General features: G+C 34.1%; 1 protein-coding gene across 2 annotated transcripts in view; it reads left to right on the top strand.

The window, feature by feature from the left end:
* Positions 1-13,106, top strand: part of CWC27 (CWC27 spliceosome associated cyclophilin) — a 286,252-nt gene that overhangs the window by 220,960 nt on the left and 52,186 nt on the right. The window contains exon 12 of one of the 2 annotated variants that reach the window (XM_074282412.1): positions 7,010-7,113. In XM_074282412.1, coding sequence (XP_074138513.1) covers positions 7,010-7,113 — 104 coding nt within the window. Of the gene's footprint in view, positions 1-7,006; positions 7,114-13,106 lie in introns of both variants that reach the window. The other variant, XM_074282411.1, reaches the window with a different exon arrangement.

The following is a 13,106-nucleotide window of genomic DNA, read 5'->3' as shown; positions in this document are numbered from 1 at the left end:
GTATCACAGATGTACATAATGAAAGTCAAGCAGGCTTCACAGCTGTTCTCAAGCTGTTTGCTTGTTCATTTTGGCTGAAAGTAAAAACTTGGGGGTAAAGGGGAGCCTTTTAAACCTGGTGACTAAAACTATCAGGAAAGCCAAGGGCTATTCAAGTAGCTATGTAGCAGACTACACAGTAGGCAGGTGGTCCAGAACTCTTTGGATTTAGCCTTTGCCTTGAGGATTTATGTCTATTTCTCTGAGGGAGGTGGTAAGATAGAGAATAACCTTGCAGTGAATTTCATTTTGTTTCTGTTCTTACCTGATGTTTTCCATTTTGGTAAAGGACTGCATCACTGTATCTTGTGAAACATATTAATAGCCAGATTTTTTGAGTCATTTTTCGTGTGTTAAATACTATGATTTTAATTTTGGATGCAAAACTGGCTTTTGCTTTTCAGCTTTTCATTGGCATTTGCAGGTGGGTAGGATAAATGACCTTATGTGTCTTTCTTGCCTCCAATTTCTGTGAATGTTGTCCATGAGATCTTGGAGTTTTATCTTACAAAATTGGACTGAATTCACAAGCAAATTGGCTCAGTTGAGAGAGAATCCTGTTAATAGTAAAATAGTACCGAATATTTTTTTGGAGAGGATAACTATAGTTTTACAGATTGATATTAGCATCATTGAAAGACTGAACCTTCTTTATCTCTTTCTCTTGCCTCTCTTCCTTAATGCTCAAACTATAAGCAGTTAAAAAATTATCTACCCTTTTTATTCTAGTAAAAAAAAATTAAATATTTGCTGTGCTACATCACTGTATGTCCAGTAGTGTATGGAATTTTAATTATTTGGAGTAGTATCAATTTAATTTTGCATATGGGCATGCAAAGGTAAAGTAGCATCAAATTGCTCTTCATCACTCTTGGGAACATGTGTTTTTACTTTATAATTTTTTGTGAGAAAATTATCACAAGATAAAATCACAACTCAAACTGCTACTTGTTTCACTAATAATATTGTATAATATGGTAATAGGTTCATTAGTGAGAACACCTCCAAAACATTTTTATTGTCTTCTTACACACCCAGCCTCCTATGGCATTGTTGTTGCTTTTTTTTTTTTTTTCTTCTCTCTACCTTTATTTATATATATATATCTGGTTAAAAATAAATGAATTTCTCCCACCCCTTTATCCAATGTAACTGAAGAAATCTTATGAATCAAATTAGAATGGAATTTTTAATAACTCCACTCAAAAGAAAATCCTCAGACTATCCAACTAGTTGAAACTAAAAGGAGCTGTAATAAGCTTTAGGTAAGTGCCAAACCATTTTGAAATGAATGTAATTCTTTAGTGCTCAAGCACCAAGATTTGTGAGCCCTGGCATTTATCAAAAAACACACCTTACTTAGTGTGCCTCTGGGGAAAGAGTCCAGACCATTATTAGAAGGCAAGAGTCCCAGATTCTCTGCAATGTTTTTGGTTTCAGGTAAGCCAGATGTAAAGATGATGCTACATTCTAGACCTTTTCAGCTCACCAATAATTTAGCCTTCCTAACTTTCAGAAAGGTGCTAGCCTGCATTGGCAGAGAAGATTTTTTTTATTAGGAGCTTCCTTTAACATTGTAATCCCAGGTCTAACTCCAATACCTATTCCATTGATAAAGACTTCCTTTGTTGTAGGTCCCTAGAGTTTAGTATATGTAATCTCTTGTTCACTTAATGTTTTTCTAATTTGTAGCATAATTTTTCATGTGTCTTTTCTCTCACTAAATTGTAAACTCTCATTGTCTTTCATGTAGTAGATGCCTTGGTAGTGTCATGGGAATGAACTGAGAGGAGAGGAGGGAATAGGTTATAGAATAAGGGTCTGTTTACTAGATTTCAGGATCTAGGAACAAGTTGAAGAAGTCCTATGATAGAGAGCATAATATAAACAAACAAAAACAAAACTTCTACCTTTCAGAGTCAAAGCTTCTATAAGTTTACTTTATTTAATACATTTTTTCACATCCCTAAATCCCATCACTTGCCAGATTGTTTCCCTTAAAAACACTTTTCATATTGTAAATGAATTTATAGCCTATTATTACTTCAGCTTAATAATGCATCTTCTGTGTCTATATCTTCTGGCTGTCATCATAGTGATTATGGCACAGAATAAATAATTTCTAAAATTTATAAGCATTATGATTTTCTCCCTTTTTGTTGAGGTGCCTCCCAAACAGAACCATTAGTTACCTTATACTGCACATTTGTGTAATGTGCCATAACTACAGTCTTCATCATAATAACTTAATTATCGTTATTAAAATATTAAGATATCAAAGTTCACATCCACAGAAGCATGTGTACCCATACTTCTTTTCATAACAATAACAGCACAATTGAATATAAAAAGTGTAATTTGTTAAACACTGAGGAAATATGTTCTTTTAAAAGCTATTTTTATATACCTAGCAGAGGTTAAGTAGTATGAAAAATAAATATAGAAGGAAAAAAAAACAAGTAAAATAAGAATATTACTATTATTTGAGATCCTTCAACCCACAGAAGAAAATTTTTTTCAAACTGCTTATAGTATCTATAATCATAATAACATTTTTAGAATACTTTAAGATTTCCACAATATTTTTATGTACATTGCCATATAATCTCATAACAATACTATGGGATAATCAATACCAGTATTATTCCATTTTTATAAATGAGCAAGTTGAGACTTGAAGGTTAAGTAAATTGTCCAGAGCAATATCCTTAGTAAATATCAAATGTGGTTTTTGAACCTAGCTCTTTCCTGAGTATCCTTTCCACTATGACAAAGCCACAGGCAAATCTGGCTCACCACCAGTTTTTGTACACCCTGTGAGCTGAGAATGGTTTTTACATTTTAAAATAGAGCTTTATTATATTTTAAAATGTAAAAACCATTTTTAGCTCACTCAATGTACAAAAACAAGTAGCAGGCTAGATTTGTCCTTTGGGCCATAGTTTTCCAGCCCCTGCAATATATTAAACTTTTAGGGAACTATATTGTAGAATTAACTTTAAGACTACAAATATTTATTAAGTGCAAGATATTGTGCTTGACTTGGAATAAGAAGATAGGAAACAAACATAACCTTTCTACAATGAGCTTACATTACATTAGGGTGTTAACAGCATATAAAAATGCTTATAGTATAAGGAAAATAGGGTAAAGAGAAAATTGGAGGTATCAGGAAAGGGTTCATGGAAGTAATAACCTCTGAGTCTTAAAGCAAGACAAGAATCATGAGCAACAGATAAGTGATGAGGGCTTTCTAAGCATAAGAATCAACTTTTATAAAAGCACCAGGTAGGACAATGGCTAGTTTAAAAAATATGTAATAGTAAAGAATGGAATTATTAAAGGGAATTAATATGAAATAAACCTGAAAAAGGTGGTATGAATCAGAAGCTGGGGAAAAGAGAGTAGGAGCGGCCTTAAAATGCCAGACTGAAACTAAAAGCAGGATAAACCCATTTAGTAATAGGAATGAGAACTGATGAATGTCCAAAATAGGGAAGTTGCTGTGTAAAGAGAGGTTCAATTAGCAAAACTTGACCACTACTTTGTGGAAAGATATGTTATCTCCACAAAGCAGCTGAAGGGGAGGAATTTGAAAGGGTTGAAAGGGTTAAGGACAACTAGGTTGATAACATAAGTTATTTGGAAGATGTTGGAAACAGGAAGTATGGAAGAGGGACAGAGATGGGAGTAAGGAAAAGGCAAATGTGGTTTTAGACAAATTGAGTTTGAAATGCCTATACCCAGGAAGACATCAGGTAGCAGTAGTGTGAGACAAGAGTTCAGACAGAATATTGGGACTAGTTATGTACATTAAGAATTATCTTAATAGATGCAGTCCTTAAATCTAAAGAGCAGGTAAAATCACTAAGGGTAAAAGGATGGAGATAGAAAAGAGGGCATAGGAGAAACTATCTTATAGATCATAAATATAGAATTACAAGGGACCTAAAAGGCTATCCAGTCTAACCACCTAATTTTATATGTGAAGAAACTGAGCACCGATAACGTTATACAGCTTGCCCAAGATCACTACATGTGATAACCAGCAGAGGCAAAGTATAGCATGTTAAAGGAATGGGAGATGGATAATGATGACACTAAGAAGTCATGGTAGCAGATAAGGGGTAAACCATGAAGAGTCATTACAGAAGCTAAGGGACAAGAGTGACCAGGAGGAGAAGGAAGCTAAAAATTTTAGAACAATTTTAGCTGAATTGTGAAGTGAGCAATTAGATTACAATGGGTTATGTGGTGAATCTAGACATTTTTACAAGTTTTTAGTAGTGAAAAGAAGGAGAGATAAAAGGAAAATAGCTTAAAATTAATTTTTAGATTACAGTTTAATGGAACAAATATTAAGAACCAACTATGTATTAGTTATTATGGCAAGATCAAGTAGTTTCAGTTGTTCTGGTTTTTTAAATGGAGCAGCATGGTCAGATAAGTAGAAGGAGAACCAAGAGATAACAGTCACAGAAATACAAAAAAAAGTATAGTCAATAGTGTCATACTTTTTAGAGGTCAAGAAAGATGAGGCTTATTCTCCACTTGATAAATGGTCAAAGGATATGAACAGACAATTTTCTGATGAAGAAATTGAAACTATTTTTAGTCACATGAAAAGGTGCTCCAAGTCATTATTGATCAGAGAAATGCAAATTAAGACAACTCTGAGAAACCATTACACACCTGTCAGATTGGCTAAGATGATAGGAAAAGATTATAATGAATGTTGGAGGGGATGTGGGAAAACTGAAACACTGATACATTCTTGGTGGAACTGTGAACAAATCCAGCCATTCTGGAGACTAATTTGGAACTATGCCCAAAGGCTATCAAACTGTGCATAGCCTTTGATCCAGCAGTTTCTACTGGATTTATATCCCAAAGAGATCTTAAAGGAGGGAAAGGGACCTACATGTGCAAAAATGTTTGTCGCAGCCCTTTTTGTAGTGGCAAAAAACTGAAGACTGAGTGGATGCCCATCAGTTGGAGAATGGCTGAATAAGCTATGGTATGTAAATGTTATTGAATGGCTCTATAAGAAATGACCAGCAGGATGAGTTCAGAAAGGCCTGGAGAGACTTACATGAACTGATGCTGAGTGAAATGAGCAGAACCAAGAGATCATTGCACACAGCAACAACAAGAGTATACGATGATCAATTCTGATGGATGTGGTTCTCTTCAACAATGAGATGATTCAAATCAGTTCCACTTGTTCAGTAATGAAGAGAGTCATCTACACCCAGAGAGAGGACTGTGGGAACTGAGTGTGGATCACAACACAGCATTCTCACTCTTTATGTTGTTGTTTGCTTGCATTTTGTTTTCCTTCACAGTTTTTTTTTTCTTTCTAGATCCAAATTTTCTTGTGCAGCAAGATAACTGTATAACTATGTGTGTGTGTGTGTATGTGTATGTGTGTGTGTGTGTATATATATATATATATGTATACACACATACACATACACACACACATAGTTATACAGTATATCGGATTTAACATATATTTTAACATGTATTGGACTACCTACCATATAGGGGAGGGAGTGAGGGGAAGGAGGGAAAACTTTAAAACAGAAAGTTTTACAAGGGTCAATGTTGAAAAATTACCTGTGCATATGTTTTGTAAATAAAAAGCATTAATTAGGAAAAAAAAACCCTCAAGAAAAATAAATTTAAAAAAAAAAGAAAGATGAGGCTTGAGGAAAGGATATCAGATTGGGTAGTTGAGAGATAGTCAGTGGTAACTTTACAGAGAGGGGGTCATGTGGGATCATGATCAGATCTGAAGAGGTTTAAAAGTGAGGTAGAAGAAATAAAGTGTCAAATAAAGAGTTTGGAAATGAAAAACAGAGAGTAATCTGGAACAATAGTTTGAGATTATGTTAGGTCAAGTGTGGAGTTGTTAAAAACAAATGAGAGGCCTAACTTTGACTCTAAGTGGCAATAAAAGAACTACTAGAGAGGAGAAAAAAGGTTAGAGAGAAGATGAAAATTGTTGGAGTAAAAGAAAATAGAGAATAGATCAGAGATATAGAAACATTGGCCTTGATTAAAAGACTCGCCTCCATCATATGGGAAATATTAGTAACTCTTGAGATCTAAAGTAGGGAAAATAGACTTGAGAGAAATGTTTTCAATTTTTATTTTATTGTTATTGGGTAACAATGGATTTATCAAGATAAACGCCAAATGAGTTTAATTAATTTCTTATCAGAGAATGGGTCTCCTCATCACTTTCACCAGTGATCCAATTAAAGGAAATATATTGGCTATAAAAACCAACAATTCAATATTCACTAAAAGCCCTTAAACATAAAAATCAGTAGTAAATAATAAATGGAGAATTTCAAACAATTATGAAATCTAGTTGGTCAGTTGAAGAGTATTGAATAAAGGCTTCTGGAAAAGTAGAGTTGGTTCAATTTGTAGATTTAAAGATTTGTAGATTTGTATTGACAGCTTTTGTTTTTTACATCTTTTATAAGTATCTCCCTATATTCCTCCCCTTCCCCCTCCATAAAGATATGCCATAGGAAAGAGAAGAAAAAAAATGTGGGAAGGGCAGAGGGGAAGCAGAAAAAAACCAATTATAGTAAAACATCTTCTGATGCTATATGTACTGTTCCATACCTCTGAATCTTCCTTCCTTTTTTAAGGAAATGGGGTAGTCTTTTCATATCTTTTCTTTGGAACCAAGTATGATCATTATATATTTTATTTAACATTCAATTTTGATTATTTAGTTATTGTTTTTTCTATTTACTTGTTCTCTTTGTTTCACTTTTCAACAGTTCATATAAGTCTTTTCATGATTCTCTGTTATTTGTAAGGTAGATTTCTATCCTGTTGGCCAGGTACTCCCTCTTGTTGCTATGAGCATAAGCAATTCTAGAATAATCTTATGAAATGAAAATCTTTTTTTAACTATGTTGTAAAATATCCATTTATTCCTCAGAAGATGATGTTTCAGATAGTGCTGTTGCAGAATATCGAAGAGAAAAGAAAAAATATGAAGCTTTAAAGAAGCAACAGCCAAAGAAAGGCTCATCCCGAGAAGAACAGGTAACTGTTCAGAACTCTCCACAGAAATATGCCTGAAAAGATTGGCTACATCTTGATGTTATGTTAAATGTATCTTCATTTGATTATAGAAAAGTAGCATAGTATTACAACTAGCTAGAAATCCCAGAGTTGGAGTCAAGAAAACTTGAATTTAGGTTCTGATTTTATCATATTATGGTTGTGTGACCCAGAACAAGTCTTAACTTCTCAGTGCCTCAATAAGTTTCAGAGAAGGCTCTCCATTGTCAGAGGAAATAGTTCCTATTCCACTGAAATGATATATTTTTTAAAATTTTTATTTGGAAAGCTACACCTCTCTAGAAAGAACGAACCATGAAGAAATTATCAAAGGAAAAAACCAAACTGTGGTGCAGATGGATTTACAGATGAATCTTATCAAACATTTAAAGATCACTTAATACCTCTAATGCACAAATTAGTCTCAATAACTGAGAAACAAAGCATACTAACTCTTTTTATTAGACAAAATTCTTGCACTTAAATCAGAGAAAGAATATAAAAATATAAATAAAATCCTTTAAAAAGAAAAAAGGCTACTGCATTAAATCCAAATAATCGTTTTCTTTAACCAAAATGGATTTATAATCAAGTATAGAAAGAAAAGATATAATGTCGATTACCAGACATTAAAAAGTTATTTCATGGACAAAATCGGTGTACTTAGGATAATAAGGGAAATTATAATTTTTTTGGGGGGAGAGAAATCTTTGCATAAAATTTTTCTGATGAAATTTGATATTCAAGTTATATTGGGAATTAGCATAGATGTGTAAGACCAAAAACCTTTCCTTACAAAATAAGTAGTCAAATGATACGAACAATTAGCAAATAAATAAACACAACTGTAACAACCACATTTAAAATTCCTCCAAATCTCTAATAATAATAATGGAAATCCAAACAGTTCCAGTCTTACCTCAAATCCAGAAAATTTACACAAATGACAAAAGATAGAAATAAATGTTGACTCTAGAAAAGCAGTCTTCATCAATCCCTGTTAATGAATCATTTTACAAAATTACGTTTGGAATTATGCTTAAAAAGTAGTATGTCCATAACTTTTGTTTTGAGAATCCCACTCTTAAGTTATAGGTCCCAAGGAAGTTAAGAGAAAGGTCATATATACAAATGTATGTACACATACATATCTGTGTGTCAATTTTAGCTTACAGTTTGACCAACCATGCAAAACCACAGATTGTCACATCCTTTGGAATCACTCCTATCTCATAGTAGTGGGCAAGCATAATGAGAGTAATTAAATGAAGGTTCTGCTTAAAACTCTGCTCTTCACATGCCAATTGCCATATCTACATAGCCACATAGTTCTAGTGAATATATCTTTAGGATTCTGACAAACAAGATTTGAGATCATAAATTGGCACAGAAGTACCAATCTAGAGTAGGGATTTTTTTTTTTTTTCATTGCAAGTGACATTTAATAAAGCTCAGAAATAGCAGAAGCAAAAAAAAAAAAAAAAAAAAAAAAAAAAAAAAGAAAGCTAGGAAGCCAATCCACCATCTCCACAGCTAATAGCTAGCATAGTATTATATTCAATGGGACATTTAGGGTTTAAGAGAATAAACCTCTTCTGCTATGCATCATGTTAGGTTATTACTTGAAATACTAAGGAGCACTCAGAAAATTTTATTATTCAGTATGGCTATGAACACATCTTGATGTGTCTGTCCAAGATACTCCAGTTGAGGAACAATGCCTCTTTAGTCATATAAATAAATCAGACAAAATAAAAGTGAACTTACTATCATGTTATTTTGGTATATTAGTCTAATCAACAACTACATAATAAATTACCTAATTTTGCATAATAAAATGCCTAATTATTGTTGAGAGAAATTTATGTTTCATTGCTTAGTTGTGAAATCAAAAATAGGAGAAGTTTCAACCAAAAAAAAAATTGTAATTATAAGAATTAATTTACTCTGTGCCATTTATGGAAAAGAAGTAGAACATCAAATGGAGCTGACAAAACCTATGATATTGCCTTGTTTCCCTTAGAAACGAAGAAGCAATATAGTCTTGTGGAAAGAGTATTGGTCATGAGGTCAGGATACCCAAATTCAAATTCTGACTACCTGGGCAAGTCTCTCAAGTTATCAGCTTCTTCCTTTGTTGAGTAGAACTCATAATACTTATACTGTCTGTCTCACATAGTTATTATGAAAATCTAGTAAATATTGCATACAAAGCATTATGCCATCATAAAGGGTTGTCTATTATCATGGGGGTAAAAATCCATTAAATGGTTCATTTTACAATAGGGTGGTGATTTTACGACTGCAATACAGAGAGAAGCCCTTGTTGATATAGTATGATCTTTGGAGCTGTTTCTAATAGCCTGAAGATTTTGTTGTGTTGGAGAATCATACTGCTCAGGTTCATCATTCATTCCTTCTGGGAAAGCCAAAAGATGGAACAATTGATTCCTGTGTGGATGCCAAGTAGAGATTCTTCCTTGCAGATCCCCTCTAACCCAGCCCCAGAACTGTCCTGTTATTCTAGTTCCGTTGGCTTTTCTGTCCATTGTCCTCTTATTGCCTTTTTAAAGCAGCCAGAGAGAGACAAGTCTTGAACTCAGGAAACCTTTAACAAAGCCCAGGGGGATGTTTTTCATTTGTTACAGTCCCATCTCCCTGAGCACATGCCAGACACACACACACTTATAATTAAAGGAGAAAGATACAATTTTAATCTCATTTTCTAGGGAGGTCTCAAGCCTTGTATCTGGGGGGGGGGGGGGGGGGAACGGCCTTCATACCTTTCTCTTTGCTTCATGCAGATGAGGCTTTCAGGTATATGAGAAGTCTGTTGCTATTTAAAAATAATGAGAGTTTAAAACAGTGAATTTTTCTTTGGTCCAATTTGAATAAAGTATAAAATACAGATCTAAACCTAAAGATTTTATTAGTTTAACAAAGTTTTAATATGGAAATGCCAAGAATGCAGATAAGTAATTCTTCTGTTACTTATAATCTTAGAGAGCTGTCATGGGGCACTGAAAATTATCAGTGAAATAAAAGCTCCTTGAAGACAGAGTGTTAATTATCTTTCAATCCCAGTTGTATAGAATAGTGCCTTGCACGTGGTAGAACACTTGATAAATGTCGAATAATTGATTGAAGTAAGATATTTCTGGAAAGTTAGAGTGATGTCACAATTCTTTATGGCTTTATTTTTTATTTTAAAAAAAATGTTTCTCAGATCAATTTCAATGTTGGCTTTCTGTTAACTCTAACTTTTCTCACAATGCATCTACACCCATTTTTGATAAGGAATTTATTTGACTATACTGAAGACTAGGACTAGGAGCTGAACTGCCAGTCATTCAAACAGTACTACAGAGAATGCAATTCTGATGGGCTGGCCACCTTATTAGATTGCCAAAATTATGTTTGCCTAAAAGGCGTTTATTTAATACATACAAGGCAGGTGCTTACATGAAAGTCAGAAGAAGCAATACAAGGACACACACTGAAAGTCTCTCTGAAAGAGTTTGGAATTGATACATGGGAAGCACTGGCATAGGATGACCCAATCCTATGTACCCATATCAAAGAAGTGCTGTGCCTTAGGAACAAAGCAGAATTTCAGTAGCTCAAAAGAAACACGAGATGTCTAAAGTTATAGACATCTTAACTCAAATGTCATATGGAGTATTTGTGTTCGTCCTGTTGTAGAGCCTTCCAATTTCATATTGGTCATATCTCATTGACCATAGTTGGACACAATATAGTCTCATTCCAACATAGTAATGTCACTTTTTTTTTTCCTCTTTGAAGATGAAGGACAACAATCTCAGCCCCTGCTATGCTGCAGGTACTAGGGATTAGAAAGCAAAGAATTATTCTAGTCTCCTCATTTTTCAGATGAGGAACCACAGGCATTGAGAAGTCCAGTGATTTACCAAGATCTCACAGGTGTCAAGTGGCAGAACCTGGATTTAAACCCAGGCTGCCTGACTCCCAATCAAGTGCTCTTTTCCTTACACCATGCTGTCAGAAAACAGAGACAAAGAGAGAACATTAACTTATACTCCCCATGGTTTTATTTTGAAATTGATGAGAAACACTAGTATAGCACCCATAGTAGAATTTCTGCATACCCTGTGGTTGATATGCACTATACCTTCTACAAAAATGTAAATCTCTATCCCTCCAAATTCATAATATCTACCAACTCTTTTCATGTCCTTGTTTTGAGACATTTGTAACGTGCTCTCCTGGCAGTTACAATTACCAGTCTGCCCTATTCCCAACAGAGTACCTTTGACCACTGTCCTTTGCAGTGTGAACTCTACCCGGCTCGCCTCCTCTGAGGCCTTCAAAGGTCACTGGCCACGATCTCTTGAATCTATAGCTTAATAACCGGTAGCACGCTCAAGAACAGCCACGTGTAATCTTAAAAAAGCCTTTATTATACCTACTCACATAATGCCCTGACTTATTGCCCTGACTTGTTAGCTCCCTAGTGAACACCTGCTCTGAAGACCCAGGTGTTCACTACCAAACTCCTTACCTCTCTCGGCTATCCATCAGCTTGGCTCGGCTACCCCAGGCTAGGGAGCCAGATTAAAGACCTCAAGTATGAGCATTAAACTTTCCATATGAATTTTTCCACATCCTCACCTTTTCTCTGCTCTGCTCTGAAATCAGCAAGCATGACACTGTATGATGATTTGATTTAGAAATTCTTGTCAAGTTCTTGTAGAATTTTTCTATCACTTTGTTATCAGCAAGCAGCATTAAATAGAAGATGCAATTATTTTCATGAGGTCTTTTTTGAAAATACGTATTATTGGTAATATATAAAAACCATGAATCCCAAGAATTAATATTTCTTTTATCCTCAATGCATAAAACAAAATGCTCTCCTCCAATACCTACTCTGCATCTACAATGCACAACTGTGAGACATCTTTCCATTTTACTGAAACTTTAAATATGAAACATCCTTCTGTCTTTTAATTTCATTCATTTCATATTTAAAGTATAGATCAATAGGCAAATTGAATTTTATTGATACTCCAAAAACTGTAATCTTAGAGCCTTCTGACACCCAGACACCATAATGGCATAAATGGAAAGAGCTCATGTTTTTAGTGTTGTCTGTCTTATGAACTGTTATGGCCAAAATAATTCCATTAGGAGGTGATTAGCTTACTGATGATTTTATTCCCTTCCAGAGAAATCTGGGTTGGGCCTTGGAATTCAGACTCTTAATCTGTTAAGGAGGCCATATTCAAAATCTTGTCAGCATGGTAAAGACCATCAGAGCTCACACTTAGTGGATATAGTTTTCAAGAATTCAGTCATCTCACACTCTTATGAGGCATCAAAATAGCATTTTGTGGACATAAACATTTGGGAGAAAAAAAACCCAGTCCCAACACTCTTGCTTACAATCAAAATTTGAACTTGCCAGGTATTGACTATCCTTAGATTCTAAAACTCTGATACTCTCCCTCTTCCTTAATACCTGCTAACTAACTGGAAAGACATTAGAGTCAGGGGAGTGATTTTTAGTCTCTTTTAGTAAACTTTTATAATAATACATGTTAAACAGTCACATGTTTAATAATGTGTACTCATTTTAGGAAATTGGGCATATCAGGATATTAATTAGTCATTTGATTGTTTAAAAATGTTTTATTCTCTTTTCTTTTTGGACATTATTATCATTTTCATCTAATTCCTTCCTTTCTCATTAGAATCCTTCCTTTTAACAAATAAATAAAGTTGAATAAAACATCAATATATTATCATGTCTAACAATATATGCTTTATTCCACACATAGAGGCTACCACCTCTCTGCTTAGAGGATTGATCAGAATTCTACATTTTTTCCTTGTTGTTTCTCTTTATATCATCATAATTGTGTAAATGGTTTTTTCTGAGTCTGTTTACTTTTTTTCTCAACCAATTCATTCTCATCTTCCAAAATTTTTCTTTT

Source organism: Sminthopsis crassicaudata, chromosome 1, assembly GCF_048593235.1.
Source record: "Sminthopsis crassicaudata isolate SCR6 chromosome 1, ASM4859323v1, whole genome shotgun sequence".
Lineage (NCBI taxonomy): Eukaryota > Metazoa > Chordata > Mammalia > Dasyuromorphia > Dasyuridae > Sminthopsis > Sminthopsis crassicaudata.
This window is presented reverse-complemented; position numbering and strand designations above follow the sequence as displayed.